Source organism: Anabrus simplex, chromosome 8 (assembly GCF_040414725.1).
Source record: "Anabrus simplex isolate iqAnaSimp1 chromosome 8, ASM4041472v1, whole genome shotgun sequence".
Lineage (NCBI taxonomy): Eukaryota > Metazoa > Arthropoda > Insecta > Orthoptera > Tettigoniidae > Anabrus > Anabrus simplex.
This window is the reverse complement of record NC_090272.1, coordinates 65,018,859-65,045,037: the sequence shown is the minus strand read 5'-3', so window position 1 is coordinate 65,045,037 and position 26,179 is coordinate 65,018,859. Positions and strand designations below refer to the sequence as shown.

General features: G+C 39.0%; 1 protein-coding gene across 1 annotated transcript in view; it reads right to left on the bottom strand.

Moving 5' to 3' along the window:
* The window catches only part of LOC136879295 (uncharacterized), a 192,953-nt gene that overhangs the window by 92,432 nt on the left and 74,342 nt on the right, over window positions 1-26,179 (bottom strand). Inside the window, exon 6 of the mRNA XM_068229050.1 lies at window positions 15,129-15,260. Coding sequence (XP_068085151.1) covers window positions 15,129-15,260 — 132 coding nt within the window. The remainder of the gene's footprint in view (window positions 1-15,128; window positions 15,261-26,179) is intronic.

Below are 26,179 nucleotides of genomic sequence, written 5' to 3'. Positions count from 1 at the left end.
ATATTATGAATACTTATAGATATCTTAGTATCAAAACAGTTGATAATACAATAAATTTAATAATTTGAACATAAAAGATGTTGATGCAGATTTATATTTAAAAACACTCAAGCTCTTAGGTCTTTTCAATTGTGATATTACCAATGTTTCACCCCAGTATGACAGTGGGCTCGTCAGTTGAATTACCACACATTTCCAAAATGTTGATGGCTAGTGCGCTGTTGAGACACCACTGCAAGCCTCCTGTGTAGGACAATGCAGTGACAGTGCAGTGATGGTGTATTAGGGAAAATGTGTAGTTGTATAAATGCCTGCCTTTGCCTTTCATATCAAGAAGTGTCCAAAGGAAATGACAATTATAACATTTACATTTAATAAATTAAATTATGATTTCCTTCTGGGAACTTTACTTTACATCATACATACATCTTCATTACATACTATTATGCCTTGCAACATTCATCCTGCAAACCTCTATGAATTTACTAACTGCTGCCACAATCCTCTATTTGTAACTAGTTCTGTGGCCTCTTTTAGTTCTATACCTCTTATCTTTAAATCATTAAAAACTGAGTGTAACCATCGTCGTCTTGGTTTGTGGTCTACCACAAACAGGTTCACAATTATAATACCCACAGCAAAGGATGTTGTCACCCAGTTCAGCTTCTCATAACCATCAAGGAGCATAAGCTCAGCTACGTCATGCACATCATGAGAGGTGAACGATATGAACTTCTCGGACTGATCATTCAAGGGAAGATTGACGGGAAAAGATCTGTGGGAAGACAGAAATTCCTGGCTGAAAGACTTGCGGTGGTGGTATGGACATGTGTCGATAGAAATCTTCCATGCTGCTGTTTCGCATGTAATCATAATAAATTGGATCGCCAACCTTCGGAGGGAGACGGCGTCATCATCATAAGAAGAAGAAGAAGAATAACAACCTGCAAGAATCCATCGCTTGAAGACCCAATAGCAAACAAGCGGAGGAGGAACCTCTCACTTCGGTTCCCAATGGTTGTGGAGGCGGACAAGGTCGTGCCAGACAGACTAGCGGGAAAGCGCTACTCACAACAAGACATTAGACCCAGCTCAAACTAAGAAACATTTATTTCAAAATGGACAAGTTCTAACCAATTTTATTTACACTACAACAAATTTGATTAACGATCTACAATTGACCCACCTCGAAGTGGAAGAAGATCTATTATAAAAGAAATGTTTAAATATAAGAACAATATGAGTGAAGGGAACTATATACATGAAATATGTATTACTATTTTTAATATGTCATCACACACATTTTATCATTAATATAAAAAATTGTATGTTGGCTTAGAATAAGTAATGTATTAAGTGATGTATTTGTTGTTTTATCTTTTTAATGTTCTTCAGCAGCTGAAGATGATCTCTTATGAGATTGAAACCAGTACTGTATTAATGCATTTTTAATATGAAAACCGTACATTTAAAGAAATTAAGGATTGACTGACTTGTTGTGAAGCTCTGGACTCGGCAGTTGCTGAGGTAAACAACACATGCCAACATGCAGCCTATCGTAGCCAGTCCTCTGGCCACTGCTAGGATGAGTCCAACAGTTAATATAGTTACTATTTATTACTAGCGAACTTTGGTTAAGTTCAATTTCATTAAACAAAAACAACTTTGCAAATTTTTAAATTTAACTGGGCGGGAGGGGGTAAAGCCCTCCTTGCCTCTGACTTCAAATACACATCAAAGACAAAGATATCCTTTTCTGTACATATTCATGTATATTTTTTCATGACAATTCCGAAAATCATTAAATAATATTTTTTTTCAATAATATGTAAAATAACTAAGTGACTATATGAATTACAGGGGGATGTGCTTTTCCTCTTAAAACAGTAATAACCGTTAACTCTACGACAAAATAGCTTTGATGATGTTCTTAATGCTACTCCTTAGATTTTGTAATAAAATGATAAGCAAACTGAGATAGAGGAGATACCATGAACCTTGTTTCTCAGACTTTTAAGAAAATATCTGTCATTGGCTAGAAAGTGGTTTTGGTTGTTCTGTGGAGCAAGAGGATTTGTCACAAAATTTTCTGTTCATATCTCTCTCTCTATCTCCGGTTTGGTATTTCTGTTTTGGTTTAAATGCCATCCATCTAATGTTTTAAGATCTCCGCCATTGTCCGGTCCCAAGTCCGGAATGAGAAAGAAGGAGGGTTGGCTGGTCTGCCACCCAGCTGTAAAACTGCTAACGCCGAGTTGTTGGGTGGTGGTAAATAATCTGACTCTCTAAAGGGGCCAATGGCTTTGAGAGTATGAGCTCCTTTAGGTGGGGTGATGGCCCCCCTCAGTGGAGGAAATGACACTGGAATCCATCACTTGAAGACCTAACAGCAAACAAGCAGAGGAGGAACCTCTCACTTCGGTTCCCAATGGTTGTGAAAGCGGATGAGGTCATGCCAGATGGACTGGCTGTGAAGGCACTAGTCACTCATAACTGGAGTCTGCGGCAGTCAGTAGCAATCTTGGAGCCTAACCTTGCACTTCTCATCTCACATGTGCTGCAGGATATGCCTTCGAGACCATAGTGTGAGGTTCACTTCCTGGCAAGTTGGGATCCTCGTTAAACAAATCCACGCCAGTGGCACTTTTCCTGTTACTTTCTTCACTTCGATCCAGTCCAACAGCAATGGGGCAAAGATGGCGGAGACAGGTTTAGGGTAAACTGGGAGCCTCTAGTACAGACCTGCACGTTGGCGGTAGATGTGTGATGATCGTCTTCATGAGACCTGGTGGCTACTCAAGAATTCGGTCCTGCCTCTGTGCTTGGGCAGGCCTATTTGGGACCACTGCTGCCCACCCCAAATGGGGAAGGCTCTAGAAAATGTGGCCTAAACATCGGAAGTCACCCTTTTGCCTGGCTGGGCATCCGTACCCCAACCCCATACGCAGTCAAAATATGGCAGACGAATGTGAAATTATAATTGGATCCTGGAATGTCAGAACATTGCTTGATAATGACAACAGTGACAGACCAGAGAGAAGAACAGCTCTCATCACCCATAAGCTTGCTAGACTAAACATAGACGTCGCTGCACTGGGCAAAACTAGACTACCAAATGAAGGGAAGATTGTTGAGTCTGGATCGGGCTATACCATCATTTGGAAAGGGAAGGCGGATGGAGAGCACCAAATTAATGGGGTTAGATTTGCAGTTAAGGTGAAGCTGGTAAACGATCATCAGCTCACACCCATTGCATTCTGTGAAAGGTTCATGTCACTCCATATACCACTCTCCAGTGATAGGTTCACCACACTCATCTCTGCATATGCCCCCAACCTGAAAGCTGATGAAGAAACTAAGAACCATTTCTACCACCAGCTGAACTCCATCATCACCAAGATAGCACCATCTGAAAAACTGCTACTGCTTGGAAACTTCAATGCCAGAGTGGGAAGGCATAATCAGTTGTAGGAAAGTGTAATGAGCAAACATGGCATTGGTAATTGCAATGCCAATGGTCTGCTACTTCTCAGCCTGTGTGCAGAAAATGAGCTGTTCATCACTAACACTCAGTTTTGCCGACCTAACCCTCACAAGACCACATGGATGCACCCATGATCTAAGCACTGACACATCCTCGACAACATCATCACCTGACAGTGTAACAAGAAGATGTTCTCATCACTAAGACTGCGAGGAGTATTGATGATTGTTGGATAGATCACAAACTTCTGATCTGTTGACTCAGAATATCCTTCCATCGGAAACCAACTGTGCATCACCCAAGTAAGCCCCGATGCAAGTTTGCCACTTTCAGGCTCTCGGATAAATCCACATTGTCAGACTTCCAACATGCGACCATGAACTGTTAGCAAGCAATCCAGTGTGCACAAATGACATGGAGCAAGAATGGTCAATGCTCCAAAGGGCTATAATTGAGTCAGCTGAGGAAATCATCGGCTACAAGAAAATAAAGAGCAAGACCAGTTCGAGGACAACAATGAAGAGATTCTGAGCCTTATCAATGCCAAACAGGAAGCCCACCTATCCCTTCTTCAAGATCCACCATCCAGTGTGAAAAAACGTTGTGTTTCAAGATCTGAAACAGAAATGTCAGACTCAAATAAGAAAAATGAAGAACAACTGGTGGCAGGCGAAGGCTCTAGAACTCCAAAGACTATCTGATGCCAGAGACCTGCGGAACTTCTACGTGGAAATAAAAAGAGATCTACGGTTCATCTCGCTCTTCAATTGGAACTCTGAAAACAGTTGATGGTGCTAACACTCTTACCAATGGTAGAGACATCCTGGAGCACTGGAAGGAACACTTCTCCACTCTTTTAAACCAAAGCTCCACTGCTGCCAGTGACTTCATATGGAATGTGCCACAACTCCTCCTCAACCATGGATGATGATGCCACCAACTTATCAGGAATTTTGTGTGGCAGTTGATAGGTTGAAACCTAGGAAAGCACCTGGACCAGACAACAACCCTCTGGAACTAATTCAAGGTGGAGGCTTACTCCTGAAAACAAGGCTCTTTACTCTCATCCTCTCAATTTGGGAAACCCAAAAAAGTACCTGGCGATCTCAAAAATGCCAATATCATCACTATTTTCAAGACAGGTGACCTTAGTGTATGTGACAACTATCGTGGCATTTATATGCTATCCACTGTAGGTAAACTTCTCGCAAGGATCTTGCTTAGCCGCCTGCAAGTCATCTCCGAGAGGACTCTATCAGAGTCTCAATGTGGTTTCCGAGCCTCCAGAGGTACTGTTGACATGGTCTTTGGTGCAAGGCAATTCCAAGAGAAATGCAGGGAACGTCAAGAAGCCGCTCAATTTTGTGTTTTACGACAAAGGCCTTCGATAGTGTTCCAAGACTCACTATGTGGGCAATTCTGAGACGCTTTGGCTGTCCTGAGCATTTTGTGGGCCTGTTGCAAGCACTTCATAATTGTATGACTTGACAGATTCTCTATCAAAACAACTTCTCTGAACCATTCCCAATCACACATGGATTGAAGCAGGGTTGCATAATGGCTCCAACTCTGTTTGCCTTGTATCTGGAGGCTATGCTTTATGAAACAACAGATAACCCCAGCGTAGAGATTAAATACCGCTTTGATGGTGGCCTCTTCAACTTGCCCACACTTCACTCGCGAAGACATACCAGCGTAACTAGAGTAACTGAAATGCAGTATGCTGATGATACTGCATCACCAGCTCTTACACCTGAGGAACTGCAACAGTCAGTCAACAGTTTCAAGGATGCATATGACCTTTTTGGCCTCACGATCAACACCAAAATGCCTTTGCTGGCAGGATGTGGTGGTGATTATTGTTTTAAGAGGAAGTACAACTAGGCAACCATCCTCTATATAACACTAATCAGAGAGAAAAATGGAAGGGAACCGACACTTCGAAGAATGAAGATATCGGACAAAGAAAGGCAAGGGCCACGAAGGGCGTGAAAATGAAAGACTCCCTAGCCCTCGCAAACCTAATAGCGTCGGGGTCGGAAAAGAACAAGAGTTGACCAAGGGAGGTCGTATAGGATAGATGAAAGTGAGGAGCCCGGCACAAGTAAGTGGAAGCAATGCCAGGACTCAGCTGAGGGCCCCGTGGTCGCCAACCCACGCTCCAAAGTTCAGAGCCCCTGAGGCCCCTTTTAGTCGCCTCTTACGACAGGCAGGAGATACCGTGGGTGTTATTCTACCGCCCCCACCCACAGGGGGTTGCTGGCAGGACCTAGTGTTTACAGTGCACTATGTCTTCTGGTATAGGCTAGAGCAATTTTGTTACTTTCATAAATCTGTCTCTGTCTTTCCCTTGGCTTTGACAATATGAAAGTGACTGTCGTATGAGCAATGCTAGTAATGCCAATCCTTATGCAGCCAGTCTCTGCTATGAATGGTGTGACAGTGTTGCTCATAGGGTCGGTTGGTGTATGCATTTCAGTGGGCTTGGCAGACTGATATGTAATAGCAACTCTGACTCGGTGAAGAAAGCAACTGGAAACTACCTCACTCCTCATTTTCCTAGTACGCCTCTTCAGTGATGCCTAGGCTATCTATGACAGCTGATGGCAGAGCTGTTGAGGATCCCACCAGCGGAATTGCTGATGGACTGAACATACATACATACATACATCAACACCAAAAAAACCAAGGTACTTTCTCAGCCTGCACGAGGGACTAACATTCCAGAATTTAACATTACCATCTCAAACACAAACTAGAACAAGTAGACCAATTCACTTACCTTGGGAGTATCTTGTCAAAGAGCTGTACTTTAGAACAGGATGTGGAAAACAGGCTTCGTGCTGCCCACGTGGCCTTTGGTCGACTATCACATAGAGTCTTCAGGAATAAAAACCTTACAATTCACACAAAACTAATGGTGTACCTGGCTGCAGTCATCGCTACACTTCTCTATGGCTGTGAAACGTGGACCTTATATTGCCATGACATCAAAAAGCTGGAGTACTTTCACCAGCAAAAACTAAGCTCCATCATGAACATCAAGCGGGAAAACTACGTATCTAATGTTGAAGTTCTCGAGAAAGCATGTGCTAAGAGTGTAGAAGCATTGGTTGTTGGCCATCGCCTCAGATGGGCAGGACATGTGAGCCATATGAATGACACCAGACTACCGCGCCAGATCCTCTATGGTGAACTTAGCTCCGGTTCAAGACCATGGGGTGCCCCCCGAGACGTTTCAAAGACCAACTGAAGCAAACCTTAAAGATGGCAGAAATAAACCCACAAAGCTGGGAAACACTTGCCAAGGACCGTTTACTATGGCAGCAAAGTGTCTGTGCTTCAGTTAAACATTTTGAACAAGAACACCGCAGACATGAAGTTATTAAGTGACAGGAACACTAACTTCACCAAGCCCAGCCAAGATCTCCCCTGTCCCCCAGCTGCGCAATAAGTGGACATATGTTCTATGCAAGATTTGGCCTGTACAGCCACTGGAAGTTTAAACACAAACTGCTGTGAATTGAAGTGAGCTATTAGCCAGGAAATCTGTAAATTCAGAAACAAGTAACTGCAGACGATGAATGTTTTAAGATATTCACTGTTGTTGTTGTTGTTGTTGTTGTTGTTGTTGTTGTTGTTGTTGTTGTTGTTGTTGTTGTTGTTGTTGTTGTTGTTGTTGTTGTTGTTGTTGTTGTTGTTGTTGTTGTTGTTGTTGTTGTTGTTGTTGTTGTTGTTGTTGTTGTTGTTGTTGTTGTTGTTGTTGTTGTTGTTGTTGTTGTTGTTGTTGTTGTTGTTGTTGTTGTTGTTGTTGTTGTTGTTGTTGTTGTTGTTGTTGTTGTTGTTGTTGTTGTTGTTGTTGTTGTTGTTGTTGTTGTTGTTGTTTATGTCATCAGTCTATAGACTGGTTTGATGTAGCACTCCATCTCACCCTATCCTGTGCTAATCTTTTCATTTACGGAGTTCGATAGCTGCAGTCGCTTAAGTGCGGCCAGTATCCAGTATTCGGGAGATAGTAGGTTCGAACCCCACTGTCGGCAGCCCTAAAGATGGTTTTCCGTGGTTTCCCATTTTCACACCAGGCAAATGCTGGGGCTCTACCTTAATTAAGGCCATGGCCACTTCCTTCCCACTCCTAGCCCTTTCCTATCCCATCGTCGCCATAAGACCTATCTGTGTCAGTGCGACGTAAAACAACTAGCAAAAAAAAAAAATCTTTTCATTTCTATGTAAATACTACATCCTTCATCTGCTCTAATCTGCTTGTCATATTCATATCTTGGTCTACCCCTGCTGTTCTTACTGCCCACACTTCCCTCAAAAACCAACTGAACAAGTCCTGGGTCTTAAGATGTGTCCTATCATTCTATCTCTCTCTCTTTCTCTCTATCTCTCTCACTATTCACTATCAACCAAACATCACTATTTGCATGGAATTTCTAAGGAAAGGAAATCGAGTATACCTCATCAGATAAGCTGTACAATATGTGGGAGGGCAACAAATAGTAAAGTGAATTGATAACTGTAAAACATAGAAACATCTTTTTGCTTCTTTTGTTTTCAGTCTTAAGATTGGTCTTGTAATATCTTGTAATAATTAAGACTGGTCTGTTGCCATGAAATCTCTCCAGATGGCACAATCATTGGTAGCTCTCTTTATTGTTACTAATTATTTGTGCCCATGCCCTACATGATCTGTTTTAAAAATGTTTTCCTTGAACTTCCTCTTGGTTTCTTTCCAGTAATTTTTATCATCAGCGTGTGTCATTGGCACTATGACAGGCACTGAATATTAATTGTTTGAGCCCAGATTTCCTCTACTTCATCATCTATAACATTTGGGAATATTCATTATTTTTGCTGTCCATGGAATTTTAAAAATTTGTCCGAATCACCACATTTCATATGCATCAAGTCTTCTGGTATTACCTTCAGTGGTGACTGGTGATTATTCTATTGGTAGTACTAGCAAATTCAAAATTTGAGAACAAATCTTTCAACATTACAAATACCTATGCTATAAGTTACATGAAATCACATTATTTAACTGTGTCTTTGTACAAGGCCATTCTTTTAATTATCAACAGAAATGAGCTTATAAATTGACAAACTAATATAAATATGTACTTTAATCCACATACATTTTTCTTAAAATTCCAGTTTTAAGAAAATTATTGAACAAATTAACAACCTTCTCAGAAAAATAAATAATTATGAAGAAAATATACGTAGGGCCTACTCACCAAAAGTATTTGTTCCAAAACCTCAAACGACACCTTCAAATGAGCTAATAAGAAAGGTACCAGAAGTAACACATACTTTCCTCACATAGGAATAAATAATCATAGCTATTGCCAACATATGCGCATCCACAAACACTTCATCACAATTTCTGTTGCTGCAAAACTGAAATTTACAAAATGCCTTACCTTCAAATTCAAGGCTGCTTTATGCACATATATAAATGTGGAAGGGATATCCACTGCACCCTATATCATTGCACATAACAATGTTCATAAACACATAAAATAAACAACAGAAAAGTTGGTAAAGAATATCATATTCTTTCTTTACTACATTAATTGTATCTTGGCACACTGGCTCTACCTCACAAGCTGCCCCTGCTCACCTTTATTTAATATCCAATGTCCTGGTAGATAAAGGCAATTGTGTCACCAAATTACATTAATGAAATAGAGAAAAACTCATTGCAAACCCCTAGATTGTTACATTACAAATAGCGAAAGATTTATTTCTGTCACTAATATGAGCTCTTTTTTTAAAATTGCTAGATGTCTATTTTAACACAAGAGAATGAAGAATATCTTGTCATTGAAAGATATAATAGTTGTTAGATACAGTGACAAAATCACTATATTGAAAACACTGGGTGTTGCCTACATTGTGCTTGCCATATTCTGTACTCTAGTGGATGAAATTGAAGCACTGCATCACACAGCGACTGGCACTCCCTCAGCACTCAACAAAAGTATGAGGGGCATTCAGTATATAATGCAACATTTTATTTCTCGGCCAATTTCAGTTTTTAAAAATTGGAATTTTGTTTGGAACATCTCTGAATATTCCAGCTTTGTCTTGCAGAGTTTCACTATTTTCTGATAGGTGGCAGCGCTATAACCAGCCTTCAAAATGGCGTCTGTAACGGAGGTGCATACCAAACAGAGAGGAGTTTTTGAGTTTCATTTGGTGGAAAACCAGGGCATCACAGATATTCATAAGTGCTTGCAGAATGTCTACAGAGTCCTGGCAGTGGACAAAAGCATGGTGAGCCTTCTCCACAACAAGGCAAGACCTCGCACAAGTCTGCGCACCCAAAAGGAGCGCACAAAACGTCAGTGGAATGTTCTTCCGCATCCGCCCAATAGCCCGGATCTCGTGCCTTCTGACTACCATCTGTTTGGCCCAATGAAAGGTGCACTCCACGGGTAGCACTATGTGGATGATGAGGAAGTTATTGATGCAGCAGGACGATCGCTCTTCGCTCTGACATTGACCAGTTGAGTGGTACCATGCAGGCATACCAGCCCTCACATTATGGTGGTGTAAGGCCATAGCATTCAACGAGATTATATTGAAAAATAGGGTATTGTAGCAAAAGGATTGGGGAATAACATGGTGTATTTGAATCAATAAAACCAACCTGCTTTAAAAAAAAAAAAAGTTTCATTATATATCAAACTCCCTTTGTATTTGTCTTTTGTACAGTGTCCTATGTTTGGAAATGGCGCCCGTGAGATATGGCTTGCACAGTCAGACAAGCATTGTCAGATTGCATGTTGGTTTGTAAGCTCATTAAAATGAAGGCAGAACAATATATGCATACATTTTCTTGAAATTTAAATTTAATATAAACTGTTCTTGGGAGGAAACGAATCTCATAATCTTTCTTTATTAAATTAATGGTGTCATGGCACACTGGCACTACCACATGAGCTGCCCCTGATCACCTTTATTTAATGTTCAAGTTTCTGATGCATATAAACAGTCCAAATGAATGCTTTTAAAGATGCTCAAATGTAGTGCAAATCTCATGGTGGAAGTGCACATGAAAGTCCTTTTGGCTTGAACCATTCCAGCATCTGATTTCAGATGAGCACCTAGCATCTTCTCTGGCTTGTTGGCCTAAGTAAGTACATAAATGATTTTACTTGCTGCATATCTGTTCCATAGGCCTTAGGTGTAGATTACTGGGTGATTGTGCTACAGCCATAAATTTAGTTTTTCAGGCATTGATTTTCATCATTAAATGGGGTAAGAGTGGGTCCATCTATTCGATACACAATTACCATGAGGATATAACTATATTTCCATTTAAAAATTGTTGGCTATAATCTCGTTCAGAATTAATAGGACTAGTTTTGACCTTAGTTTGAGGTCATCCTCAGCCAAAATGGGCAAAATTTTTAACAACACTGAAAAACACAAAACATCTAAAATATGTAATGAAACAAGACACTTTAAAAGTTCATGAGTCTTTGTTGATAAAAAAATTTGAAGAGCAACACCAGTGTCCCTTATAGTTACTATATACTATAGATATTATTTAATGAAGATAATGTTTTATTAAGTTAGATGGCGCTTTTTCAAGTTGTAGGCGTAGAAACCAGTCATAATCTTGATTGCACTGTGACTTATAATAAGTGGATGTAATGTTTAAACAATCTTAAAAGTTGACTGAAGGGGACATCTATAAAACCAGAATTGTTGAATACGATGGCCACTAGATGTTTGTAGGAGGGTTGTCAACATGGATCAGTTGTATGTTACACACAATAGATGTTCCCCTCTCACACAGCTTCATGGGTATCTTTCTTACTACGGCATGTGGTGCACAAAAACATTTTTCCAAAGCCATACCGACCAGTACACTGATTTCCTGGGGTCTCTCCAACAATAGGATTAAAGACCCCCATGATAATAACGCTGTCTTTGGCTTTTGTTCATTCCGTCAAGTATGCCATCCAGCTGGAATGTTGGGTACCTTTCAAATCAATATTGATCAATATTGATCAATATTGATGATCCTCTATATGACACTAATCTGAGAGAAAAAATGGAAGGGAACCAACACTTCGAAAAATGAAGATATCAGTCAGAGAAAGACAAGGACCACAAAGGGCGTGCAAATGAAAGACTCCCTAGGCATCGAGTGCTCTAATACCATCGGGGTTGGAAAAGAACAAGAGTTGACCAAGGGAGGTTGGATAGGATATATGAAAATGGGGAGCCTCGCACAAGTAAGTGGAAGCAATACCAGGACTCAGCTAAGGACCCCATGGTCACTAACCCACACTCACAAGTTGAGTGTCCCTGGGGCTCCTTTTAGTCACGTCTTACAACAGTCAGGGGTTACTGTGGGAGTTATTCTACTGCCCCCCCTCCTCCCCACAGGGGGACCAGATGAGACATCTGTAGACTTTATTATGTATGTATGTTTAGTCATCAGCCCAAAGGCTGGTTGGATCCTCAACAGTTCCGCCATGAGCTGTCATAGATGGCCTAGGCATCACTGAAGAGACGTACTAGGGAAATGAGGAGTCAGGTAGTTTCCCGTTGCTTTCCTCACCGAGCCAGAAGTTGCTATTACATATCAGTCTGCCAAGCCCACTGAAATGTATGCATCAACCGACCCTATGAGCAATATTTTCACACCATTCATAGCAGGAACTGGCTGCGTAAGGAATGGCATTACTAGCATCGCTCATACCTCAGTCACTTTCATTTTGTCAAAGCCAAGGATAAGACAGAGACAGATCAATGAAAGTAACAAAATTGCTCTAGCCCATACCAGAAGACTTAGTGCAGTGTAAACACTAGGTCCCGCCAGCAAAGGCATAGACTTTATTATATGCTGATGATATTATGTTAGTGAATGAAATGTGCAGGGTTGTAAGATGCACCTGAGAAAACATGGGATGAATTTAAATTTGAAGAACATGGAGTACATATATTGCAGCAAACAAGTAGGTGGCACAATTGCTGTATGTGGAGTTAAACTTAATAACGTCACCCAGTTCAAATATCTTGGTTCTCGCATCACCTCTGACTGCACTACAATTGTCAATGTAAAGACACTAGTTCGTGCCACAGGGATTAAATGGCACCAGTTGCAAAGACCGCCATTCATCCAAACTTGGAGGGCCCTCCTCAAGGATGACAAAAAACACATTGGCTGGACAGACATGTGTATCGTCCCTCGGGGTCTAAAGTGGAGAAAAGCAATGCAAGAATGCAGACCCCGAGGGCAAAATGCAAGGAAGAAGATGACAATTTTAGGAAGTTAGGAAATGAATACATTGTGAAAAAGTACAATCTCGATGCTTGGCAGAGAAGTTACATTACCAAATATCGTCTGACCAATGAAGCAGACCAACATGCCAAAACCAGCAAAGAATTAAGAGGGGCGTTTAGAAAGCAAAAGTGTGATAAATGGTGTGAACTGAGTGTTCATGAGAAAGGAGCTATAATTTATCAAGAACATACACCATCAAACCATTGGATTGGATCTGAATGGATGTCAAAATCTGAGTGGACAGAAGCCCTCAGGCTACAATATAATGTCGTTTCAGTGCATGCCCTTCCAGGACAAACTCCAAACGGAACCCACTGCAGATACTGCAGCGAGACTGAAACCCTTGCATGCGTTCTTGGTTCTTGTCCAAGTGGATGTCCTTAGAAACACCAGACATCACAGAATACAGACAAAGATCTCAACTTCCCTTTCCCAGCAAGGCCTGGAAGTGTATGAGGAAATTCCATATATTGCTGCTGCAGGGAGCAACTGGCAGATCGACATAATCGCCATTGACCAAAGAAAGGATAGCGCCGCAATCTTGGAACCAACTACAGTGAAACTTCATTAGAGTGCTCCTCATTAAGACGTTTTCCTTCTTAGCACGCTGTAAACTCGAAGTCCCAGTTTTCATCGTATTGAATCTATATAAAAATACCTCACTTATCACGTCACGAATTTTCTCTATTACCACTTAGTACAATCACATTTTTCCTAGTCCTGAAAATGTTATTTGTCATCCCTTGTGGAAGGAATATGATTTCTTACTCGGGTAAGAGCCCTCGCCGCAGTTGGGTGATAACTGGAAAAGACCTTGAATTCTTGAACTTCATAGGATAAATTGGACCTTCGGAGAGCCAGCCATTAGCCTCATAAATGCTCAGTTTTGCTTGCCGGATAGCAGTGAAACTGCAGAATAACACAGTGAGCCTGTTTGTGCTTGTATTTCACATTCCATTCAGAAGTTAGAAATGTATTTCTTGTTTAGTTGTACAATGATGGGTAGCAAATATTTGTCGTGTGATAGCCTACATCTGGAACATAATTGTGTGAAGTTGACCAGCGTGGTGCATATTTGTCTTGTGATAGTCTAATTATGGATATGAAAAAGTCATGAAATTCCTTACTAATGGAGTTAAAATTAAACTTTGTCGGCAAGTCGACTGGCATCTACATCTTTAAGCGTGCAGAGTTGGTGGAATGTTGAAACTCGCACCTTCCAGTTTCGACTTGATCATTCGAAATGATCTTGGCCAGTCAAAGTTTAGTTCGATTTAAAATGGCGGCCAAAGTTATTCTGTTGCAGTCACACATGGCTGTGTATAACCTCCAATTAGTTGTCTAAGTATGTGTCTAGAAAAATAATGTTTAATAACCCACTGGTGCAAAATAAAAGGCTTTCTCTAATATTTGTTTTAGAAAGAGTGTGATCTGCAATAATACTTCCATATTTTTATGGGCCCCATTCAAAGGTTTTTGTATTTGTTGTTTGATGTTTTTAACACATTTCAGTGCTCTATTGTTATGTCATAACCACCTTCGGAATTAGTTCTCGTATTTGTTCTCTCGTGTTTTTTTTACCTCTTTTAATACTCTCTTTGCATAGAGTTTCAATGTTCCTGTGGCTATACGACATAAATTTCCCATATGTTGGAAAAATCGGATCTAGTGTTTCCATATCCCTGTTGGATAGTCTTTATTCGTGTATTCAGTAGTACGTTTTCTTGCTTAACACATTCATTCTCCTTCTTCCCTGTAGAACGTCTTAACGAGGTTTCACTGTATCAGATTTGAAGTAACTCCAGCCAGTCTGAAGAGATAGACCATGAAATGAGGACCATCTGTGAGCCAACCATAGAATTTTTCAAACACTCGTAGAGAATTTCTAGCGTTAAAGTTGTTGGACTGTTAATCAGCATCAGAGGAGCAATGCCTAAATTTTGTGTGAAACATTTGTGAAATCTGGACATTCTTAATAGCATCCTCCTAGATATATCAATATTAGCGATCAAGGGGTCATTTCAAATTATTCACAATTACCTTTATAATCCATTTTAACAACCAGTATTCATTATTATTTGGAACACTGTTGATGTGGTATACTTTGTTATAAATTTAGGAAATCAATCAATCAGTCAATCAATCAATCAATCAATCAATCACTCAATCAATCAATCAAATCTTTTTAACAAATATTTGTGAGACTGCAATCATTCAGTAACACTTATTCTAGGGCAGCTATTCCTTGTGGGTTTTCTGAGTAATCTACGATTATGTTCAATAAATGTCATGATCTGTTATATGAATACATAGCTGTACTAAATATCTTACCTGACATTGGTCTCAGCCTCTTTGCTTACAGAACTTGCATCTATAGGTTGCTTTTTAAGTTTCTTAACAGACTGGATAAGAGACAAAAATTCAACGTATTCCATTTTTCCATCACCATTCTTGTCATAGTACCTACAAAGAAAGAGAGGGAGATGTACAAAACCATATAATAATATTGTATATTTCACAAGAACATAAAGCAGTGTAAAATTAGATATCTTGAAACTTGTATAATTTTTAAGTTACTTAACCGATAGTACAGAAGCCGTACTTACATACAATGTATGGCCTCTGAATTATGCTACCATCTGTCATAAGAATTGTGAACTAAGTTATCTTTCTTTTCCATAGGGATTGTGAATTGTTTACTCTTCCTTTTTAATGGATACATTAACTCTATCAACCATTTCCCTTAGTTTGAGCAACTTGAAAGTCATGAATTTTAGCACTGTGAAACATGGTCTTGGCGTGAAGCTGCAAATTGCGACTCTCTGATGATGTCCTTGCTGTTGAAGATAATAATAATAATAATAATAATAATAATAATAATAATAATAATAATAATAATAATAATAATAATAATAATAATATTTAATGGGTTTTTTACATCTCACTAACTACTACTTTTACGGTTTTCAGACATGCTGAGGTGCCAGAATTTGGTCCACACAAGTTCTTTTATATGCCAGTAAATCTACCAACATGAGGCTGACGTATTTGAGCACCTTCAAATACCACCGGCCTGAGTCAGGATTGAACCTGCCAAGTTGGGGACGGAAGACCAGTGCCTCAACCATCTGAGCCACTCAGTCTGGCCTGTTGAAGAACATTTACAATGACTTGAGTAATAGCAATTTCAATTTTGATGATAATTTATTGATAGTGATGTTACTGTGGCAGAAAAGAATCCCAAAAGTAGAGGAGATAGGGAGGTGTGTGTGAGATGTTGAGCCACATGCTTGTGTGTCAGGGACCTGTACATTCCAGTGGAAAAGATGTCTACTTCAGTGCTTCAGAAGGAAGTATTTTGCAATGTAGAGTAGGAGGAGTTTATTATTTTGTACCAAACTTTTATATGCATGTGTGCCAAAACCACAGAGTTTAAGCAGTTCCAATATTACACATTTTACTTTCCTAAGTTTCCATGACTAGCAACCTCGTCCCATATTAGGTAGTGGTGTATGCTGTGACTGTTCCCATACAGAGGTCAAATAATTTTGATTGATTGTATAATTCTACTTGTAAAGTGAAACTCTGTTAAGAAGTTTTTCAAGGGACCACAAAAAAAAAAGCTTCTTAAGCAGGAAACTTCTTAAAAGGGGTAATGCCCAAAAACTTATTCTGTACTTTGACATACATGTGAAACATACAGCCAACAGATTTCCTTGTTTGTGAACAATACCAAAATAGGCTAATATATAAGAGCTGGTAAAAGAAAACCACAATATAAATACAGTATTAGATTATCATGACATGTATTTTTAGAGATAAAGTAATACTGTAATTGAACACACTGTATTATAAAAATTCTTGATATGAGAAGGGAACGGTTATATAAAACCTTGCACAAGAGATAAAAGAAATACTAAGAACATTAAAATGGTAGATGGTGACCTACATTATGTAAATTCCATACTGCATTAGACATTAAATACATTTCCAAACACAAAAAGTCTAGGCTCCTACTTAGAAAAGAAATTGTCCAGGGTTGACTGCTTTTAGGTTTTTACTGTTTTCTTGAAATATAAACCACTGAGCTGGATAGCTGCAGTCACTTAAATGCAGCCAGTATACAGTATTCGTGAGATAGTGGGTTCGAACCCCACTGTCGGCAGCCCTGAAGATGTTTTTTTTTGTGGTTTCCCATTTTCACATAAGGCAAATGGGGCTGTACCTTAATTAAGGTCATGGCCGCTTCCTTCCCATTCCTAGCCTTTTCCTGTCCCATCGTCGCCGTAAGACCTATCTGTGTCGGTGCAACGTAAAGCAACTTGTAAAAGAAACACTATAAACCTCTCCATTTCCCACATTGCCTTCCATGTGTTCTGAGGCCCACTGACTGAACCTTCCATAAACCGCCTCAGTTTTTCACACCCCCCGACATCTGCTTCAAGTTAATGGCAGCAGACGGGACATCGGCAACTTATTCTTAGAGATTCTTAGAACCTGTTCATAGGCCTATATCGCCCCTGCATTCCTACTAGTTGTCACGGCCACGGGCGTAGTTTCTGGCTGCTTCGCAAGTACCGCATGGACAAGCCGATATTGAGTTTATTTTCCTGCTTTAATCCTCTTCATGCTAAAGGTAATGAAGAAAAGAAAAGCAGGTTCGAAGTTGCAGAAATGAGTACATGTGAAAGTAATGGGGTATTACGTGCGAGTGATAAAGGCGCAGTAGCAACACTAGCACATCTGTCCGACTTGCTGGCTGAACGGTCAGCGTACTGGCCTTCGGTTCAGAGGGTCCTGGGTTCGATTCCCAGCCGGGTCGGGGATTTTAACCTTAATTGGTTAATTCCAATGGCACGGGGGCTGGGTGTATGTGTTGTCTTCATCATCATTTCATCCTCATCACGACGCGCAGGTCACCTACGGATGTCAAATAGAAAGACCTGCACCTGGCAAGCCGAACCCGTCCTGGGATATCCCGGCACTAAAAGCCATACGACATTTTTTACTAGCACATCTAAACGTAAACAGTTTCTTTCCCCGCGAGAATTTTATTTCATGTCTCCTCATCCTTGTGCTACGTTCTAATAATGCGATGTAATAATTACGAGTGACACGATAATATAATGCTTAGCTCGTATAAAGGTAAAAATAAAAATAACTTTCAATTTTATGCCAACGCGTGGTATCGCAATGCCTCTGAGTGCGTGTATCAGGCCCCCTCTCACCAACACCCAGCTGGTTATCAGCATTCGTTCAACTTCGTAGACGATCGGGATCTTTTGGCTGGCTGTTTGGCGGCATAATATGTATCAGCTGGCAAGTCGCCTGTTTCCTGCATAGAGTCGGGATGTTTCTTTGTTTCGTAATAGTTTATTCACCTAACTAATAATGGACTCAGAAAATCTTATCAGTTTAGTTCCAAAACGTAATTTCCTCTATGACAAGACCCATAAGCATTATTGCAACAACAACGTAAGAGAGAATGTCTGGAAGGAAATAAGCAAGGGAATGAAAACTCAAACAGGTTAAAATATTCAATTTCGTCATAGATTAGGCCTATACGGTACTTTATTTCACAAGTATTGTTGAACTTATTTCAGAATCATATTATCATTTTGGAGTCCATATGCAGTACAGTATGTCAGTACGATAATTGACATGTCTTGGAATGTACAGTATTTACCATGAACCTATGGTTGTCGTTCATGTATTCCTAACAAACAGTACGGTAATGCATAAGAAGCTGCTGTGTTGTGGACAAATACATTTTTCGGTTTTTAATTAATGTTGATGCCACCTCGATTAATGACTTCACCCTGTCACGGCACGCAACTTACTGCATTAATGTTTTATCAAACCATCCACTGCATGCTTTGCGTTTCCCGTGTAGAATCCCATTAGATTCTATTCTGCTTGATGTAAACGGTGGAGTGGAAATTACGACTGATGGGTTCGATTCGATTCCACAAGGTGAGAGTGAGCATCTGGCGTTGGTGTTGTCATGTCATAGCGTGACATCATATGGCCTTGGCAAGCCCGGAGAGGCTCCATGACAGGCGCAAACGGTCTAACACAGGGTTCAACTTGCACGGGGACTGGAGGGTTCTAACCATGAGCTGCTTTGAGCGGACGTTTTCTATCTCAAGGGGCTCTAAAATTTGAACTGTTTAACCGGGAAATATATTTACAACAGAACACTTTAAACGGGATAAATATACATATATCTTAATGCAACCGATCAAGGGACCAAGAATATCATGCTTCTTAGGCGGGAAAACATCTTATGCGGGAACTTCTTAACCGAGTTTCACTGTATTTATTTTTCTAGAATAGTACTGTATGGATGTGTAGCTATCTCTTCTTAACTCTTAGAGGGCAGAATTTAATATATTACATCCCATAAAAGGTTGCCCACGAGTGGAATTTAATATATTAAATGGTCAGAGATCCAGCATTACTGGTGCAAGTAGTAATTAAAAAACTCAACAGATGGCAGTAAACAACACTTTTACGTCTGGCTGAAAGGGGAATCCTCAAATAGAGTCACATTATCTCCCTGCTTGCTTTTTACAAGCTCTGAGAGGCTATATTGCGTTCAGTGAAGCGTGCTTTTTGCAATTTATACAGTTATTTTGTGAAATGGTTAGTAAAATAAGAGGGTCAGTGTGCAATAGATTGATACAGTTTTGAACTCCAAGGATGCAGATGAAAGTGATTTTTCATTTGAAGAGTCCGAAGATAGAAATTGAAGTAGTGAGTCTACTCAGTGCAAGAGCGACTTAAGTGGCCCGGAGAACAAAACAGCTGGCAAAAGGACTGACATTAGTAACTTAGACCCAAGGTCTTCAAGTACCATTCCGATATATAATATTAATCACGGACCAATTTTACAATCATGTTTTGACATGGCGACCGAGCATACAGAGTACTTTTTACTATTTTTTTATATCTAAATTTTAACATCATTCACCAGGGGGCAGCAATTCAGGGAAACGAATGGAAACAACAGGCAGCACCTCCAACCAAAAGATGTAGAATCAAAGATTGGTCATCTTCAACACTATCTGATATAAAGGCTTTGATTGGCGTAATGACTTATTTGTGGAACAACTCTTTATGCCTTTTATGTGCTAACATGCGGCCATAAAAAAAATTTGATAATATCGAATGCACCTCTGCGATGGAGTACATCCAATATTCAAGTAATGAATATTACTTACATATGCATGTTTATAGCTACCGTTTGATAATTCTGGATGAGTTTTAATTTGTCATATTTTTGGTCTGCATACAGACCTGGGTAGAGTTAAAGCTAATTTTTTTAATACTAATCTGAAATTTAAATCATAATGATTTCATTTATGTAGATAATGGTGTAAGGAAAGCCATGCACAAATTGAGGAAGAAAGAGAATGATGAAAACACAATGAATAATTGAACAAAACAAAGTAAATATAAAAATGGGAAAGAAAAAACACAATATAAAAATGGAGAAGGTATAATATACAGGTTGCAGAAAAACTTTGCTTCATAAATTAAAGGAGTGTCAGAGGGTTCAAAGACAAGTATTCTGAACATAGGAACTGAAGGTCTGCAGTGATTAGATTCAGCACTACACACGCTTAAAAATCTCAGATCAGCTGTCAACCTCCTAGGTGTTTGAGCATAAATGTGACTGTTTGCTTTTGGTTTATATTTTAGCTTCACAAAATGAAAAGGGGAAAATGGACATTACCTCAGATTAGATGTTCAAAATGTTTCCCTCCAACTTGGTGGCACAAATCACATTGATGCAAAAATGATTAATTTATTCCTTGTAAAATTCTCAGTGGTTTTTGGACATGATGTGCGGGAGTGGTGACAGTCAGATAGAAGGATGGAAGGAAGGCAGATGGAAGGTCACATGGAGAGCACCTCAATAAAAATAGAGTGGCTTATTAATGCTCATGCATCTGAATGGTAGGCAGCTGAAACTAATCACTGCAGACCTATGGTTCCTAGGTTAACAATATTTGTATTTCTACCATCTAACACTCCTTTGATTTATTGACTTATGAAACAAAACTTTTCTGTACCTTGTAGAAAATAGAAAGAACAATACAAAAAAAAAAACAGAAATGAAGCAAAATATAAATATACTAGCTGTAGTACCCAGCATTGCCCGGATAGTTTTTGAATGTTCACGTATAAGATTTGTATCACCAGTTAGTTATGTGCGAAGTGAACTTTTATGGAATTCCTTTTGATCCGTTGGTTGACATTTTACGATCTCTTATGTAGTTATAGAGTTATTTAGATGTGTTTGATTTCAAGATTTAGATAATTTAATTTTTTAGTAAAACTTTGCCCTTATGGAAGCTCGAATTGACTGAGTATTTGATCCTGTCAAAAAAAGAAGAAAAGATAACTATGTATTTATCCGTCGCACTATAGATACGATGTACACGATTTCAACTCTCACTTAGACTCAAGGGTTATGAATTTCATGTTGTTGGTCCGTACTGAACTGAGAATAACATACGAATAGTAACACAGTAAGGTTTCCACCTATTCAGTACTAATATGTATTTACAATGTTATAAATTACATGGAACTAGTTTCGACCCGCCTAGGGGTCATCATCAGCCATATTAAAGCATACATAAGTATTTTGTCGAATCCTAAAAACATGTTATTTTTAACTGTAATAATCGTATGGATTTTATAATTTATAAAGTGAAGTTTGGTAATGAGATGAGAAATGTTAGTATGGTGCAGGTGAGTAGTAAATCTATATATATAAAATAACTTGTCCTGACTGACTGACTGATTCATCATCGCCGAGCCAAAACTACTGGACATAAAGAAATGAAATTTTGGAGATATATTCATATTAAGATGTAGGTGCTCGGTAAGAGAGGATTTTTGGATATTCCTTCGCTAAGGGGGTGAAAAGCGGGGTGAAATTTTAAAATGAGTGTATCTATATCTCAAAACTTTAAACGTTTACAGATGTAAAAATTGGTATTTAGAATCTTCTTTAAAAATAAGGAAACACGTATTTTTTTGTTTTCAGAAAATCCCAATAGGAGGGGTGAAAAAGGGTGAAAATGGGGAAAAATGGGTTGAATGCCTTTAATCAGGATACCGGTACTTATATCTCAGAAACTGAAGATATTACAGACCTGAAAATTGGTACTTCTGATCTCTTTTAAAAATAAAGAAACACGTGTTTTTTTGTTTTTGGAAAATCCAATTAATGGGGGGTGAAAAGGGGGTGATTTTTTTAAAATGAGTGTATCTATATCTCAAAACTTTTAAAATGTATGGATGTAAAAATTGGTATTTAGAATCTCCTTTAAAAATAAAGAAACACGTATTCTTTTGTTTTCGGAAAATCCCAATAGGAAGGGTGTAAAAGGGTAAATAATGGGTTGAATGGCTTTAATGAGGCTACTTATATTTCAGAACCTGAAGATATTACAGACCTGAAAATTGGTATTTTGTATCTACTTTAAAAGTAAAGAAACACGTATTTTTTCGTTTTTGTAAAATCCAAATATTGGGGGGTGAAAAGGGGGGTGAATTTTTTAAAATGAGTGTGTCTACATCTTAAAACTTTGAAATTTACAGATGTAAAAATTGGTAGTTAGAATCTCCTCTAAAAATAAAGGAACACGTATTTTTTTGTTTCCTGTAAATCCTAATAGGAGGGGTGTAAAAGGGTAAAAAATGGGTTGAATGCCTTTAATGAGGATACTTATATTTCAGAACCTGAAGATATTACAGAACTGAAAATTTGTATATGGGACCTCCTTTAAAAATAAAAAAACACGTATTTTTTAGTTTTTGGAAAATCCAATTAATGGCTGTTAAACAGGAGTGACAAGTTGGGGTGAATTTTTTGAAAGACTATATCTACAGAATATCTTGGAAACGTAAAATGTTACAGACGTAAAAAGTGGATGTTTGGAATCTCCTGTAAATGTAAGGAAACATAGGTGATTTGTTTTTGGAAACTCCACTTAAGGGGAACTCAAAAGGGGTGAAATTTTAAAATGAGAATTTTTACAGTATATCTAAAAAAACTTAACATGTTACAGAAGTGAAAAATGGTATTTTTTTTATCTCTATTAAACATAACGAATCGTGTATTTTTAGTTTTCGGAAATACCACTTGGGTGGTGGGGGGTGGGTAAAAGTGACTGAAAATGGTGTTGAATTCTTTTAATTATTCTACTGATATCTCAAAAATGAAGATATTACAGACGTGAAATTTGATATTTGCAATCTGCTTTAAAAGTAAAGAAAGGCGTATTCTCGGAAAATCCAATGAAAGGGATGGGGGGTGGGGGGGTGAAAGAATTGAAAATTTAATTGACTTAATTGTATGAGAATGCATACATCTAATAAAAACTAAAGTTGTTACAGATGTGAAAATTCGTATTTCGATCTCCTTTAAAAACAAAGAAAAACGCGTTTTGGTGGGGAAACCATCTTGGAGGGTGGGAGTGTAAAGGAGTTGAATTCCTTTCATGAGGACACATAAGTCAAAAACTGAAGTAGTTAGAGTCGTGATAATTGGTATTTAGAAGATCTTTTACTATTAAAGAAACAAGTATTTTTTGCGGGAAAATTCACTTGGGGGGGGGGGGGGTAGTGTGAAATGAAGTGAAAAAAGTAAATTATTTTTATGGGGATACTTATATCTCAAAACTGAAGGCAATAGACGTGAACATTGGTGTTTGGAATCACCTTTAAACATAAAGAAACAAGCCTTCTTTTAATTTTTTTGGGGGGGGGGCGGTAAATAAACTTAACGGCGGTGGGGTGTAGAAGGAGGTGAGACCTATTGATTTTACTGTTCTTAATGTACTTATAAGTATCCTCCGTTGCTCAGGCGGCAGCGCGCCGGCCTCTCACAGCTGGGTTCCGTGGTTCAAATCCCGGTCACTCCATGTGACATTCGTGCTGGAAAAAACGGAGGCGGGACAGGTTTTTCTCCGGATACTCCGGTTTTCCCTATCATCAGCCATTCCAGCAACACATAATAGTAATAATAATAATAATAATAATAATAATAATAATGTTCCGGACCGTCGTCAAATGTGCGGACCGCGCTGGAAACGGCTCCTGGACGGGTAATGACTAAGAATGCAGTCCGGCCGCGGGTTCAGTTCCGCCAAAGCACCCAATATGACACCACGCCGGATCTTCTGAAGGATTTTATACATATTAAAATGATTATAGGAAAAGATGGCAAAGATTTACGGACCCAACTGACCGGGAGGAATACCTGAGCCTAGCCCGGGAAGTACGAAATCGATTCCTGGAAAGGAAGATTGCAAAATGGGAGGAAAAGTGCCGTAATCTAATAGAAAACGAGTCAGATCGGGAATTTTGGTGGATTCTCGCAGAAAACGAGTCAGATCGCGAATTTCGGCGGATTATATATCTAAAACAATAAGCATTCAATTATAAATTTCAGTATAATACCGTAGCGAAGCACGGGTATCTTGCTAGTAATAATATATATACAAACAAGTTTGGAACAAAGTACTAGTGGGGTGCTTAGAGTTGTAAAATATAACCTCGTGGATGTCAGTAGTCCTCGTACTAAAGAAACAATGTAAAATAACACATATAAACATATATACAAGTATGTACAAAGTCTGGAGAGTAAAGAGTGATACTCTTTTAATGTCGAGTTGGCTTGACACTGATCACTTAAGCGGAGAAATTAGGTATTTGGTGTATTAAAGCTGTGTTGGTCAGTTGCGTTGTTGATTGTTGGACGTGAAGTTGTTTTTGAATTTCTGGTTGAGAAGAAGGTGGAAACTGCGCGTGGATATATTGATTCTCAGTTCTTAGCGGAAACCAAATTGGACCTGTTTAAATGGAGAAAGTCCATGTAATTTATAACATTGTAAATACATATTAGTACTGAATAGGTGGAAACCTTACTGTGTTAATACTCACTTAGACTGTCACCAGTCAGCCTTGCAACCCCAAAAGCAGTGGATTCAACACTAATTTTGGTTATACAGGGTCTTTTTTTTTTAGCTCACTCCGAGTATCAGGGGAACATGCACGGAAGGTGGTAACGCAGCCGGGTGACTCATTTACTGAGAGATATATTGCTTCATGACTGGCTAAAATGATCTAATGCAGTACTGCAGTACTGTAGTGATAACCATTGCTTCACAGCAATAGTTTAGTTAAACATCTGGTAGCGTATTCAATGTGTTTGCTTTAAAATAGCATAGTTTCTGTAGGAATACTAAAATAATCGTGCGTTTAACAAGTGATGTATACAGTAGAACAGCACGTATTCATTGTGTTGTGCTATGTGAAGCATTCTTCTTATACAGAGTGCCGCTTCCAATTCATTTGCAAATTTCTTGGTGGCATCCTCCCTCCCCATTGGAGTACAGTACGTAAATTAGTAAAGTAGTTCAGCACCACTGGGTTCATTCTTAACAAGAAATCATGCAGGAGAAACCATTTTAACAGAGGAAAAGCTTGACGAAATAGGAGCTCTCTTGGAAAGAACTCCAACAAAATCCCTGTCACGTCTTGTCATACAAGATAATGTGTCATAATATTCTGCCCACAAAGCAACAAAACTGTTGAAAGAAAAACCGTACAAACCCACCCTTGCCCAATATTTAAGAGGACCTGGCAGTTTCTCTAAGGTTCGGTATTGTAACTGGTTGCTTCAGCCAGTTTACAATGGGTATGTTGACCCAGCGCTTTTATTTTTATAGTGATGAAGCATGGCTACACTTAAATGGCTTAAATAGTTAAAACAATCTCTACTGGTGTGCAGAAAATCCCACCAGCTGCATGTCCGTCCACTTCATGATGTAAAGATAGGACTTAGGTGCGCATTAAGTGCTTGCAGAATTATAGGGCCTATATTTTTCCATAAAACAATAAATGCTGATCGATTATAGACCTCATTCTCAGACCATTCTTTCAAGAGCTGACGGAAGAAGAAAGGAGTAATGGTTACTTCATGCAAGATAATGCGACGGCACACAATGCTAATCAATCTATGGAGGTAATACGGGAAGTTTTTGAAGATCGTGTGATTAATTATCCCCCTAGATCTCCTGATTTAAATCCCTGTGATTATTACCTGTGGGGGATGCTGAAGGGAAAAGTGTATGTGAACAACCCTAACACAAGAGAAGAACTACAAGAGAACATTACACAAGTTATTTCAAACATCACACGGGTTGAGATTCGCGGAATGTCTGAAAACCTATTTACGAGGTGTCAGGCGTGTTTGATAGGTGAGGAACAACATTTTGAGCATCAAATGTAATGTCAGGTAGGTTTTAGACAAATAGTTTAACTAGAAATGGATTTCTATAAGTGTGAATTGCCGTGAGTAG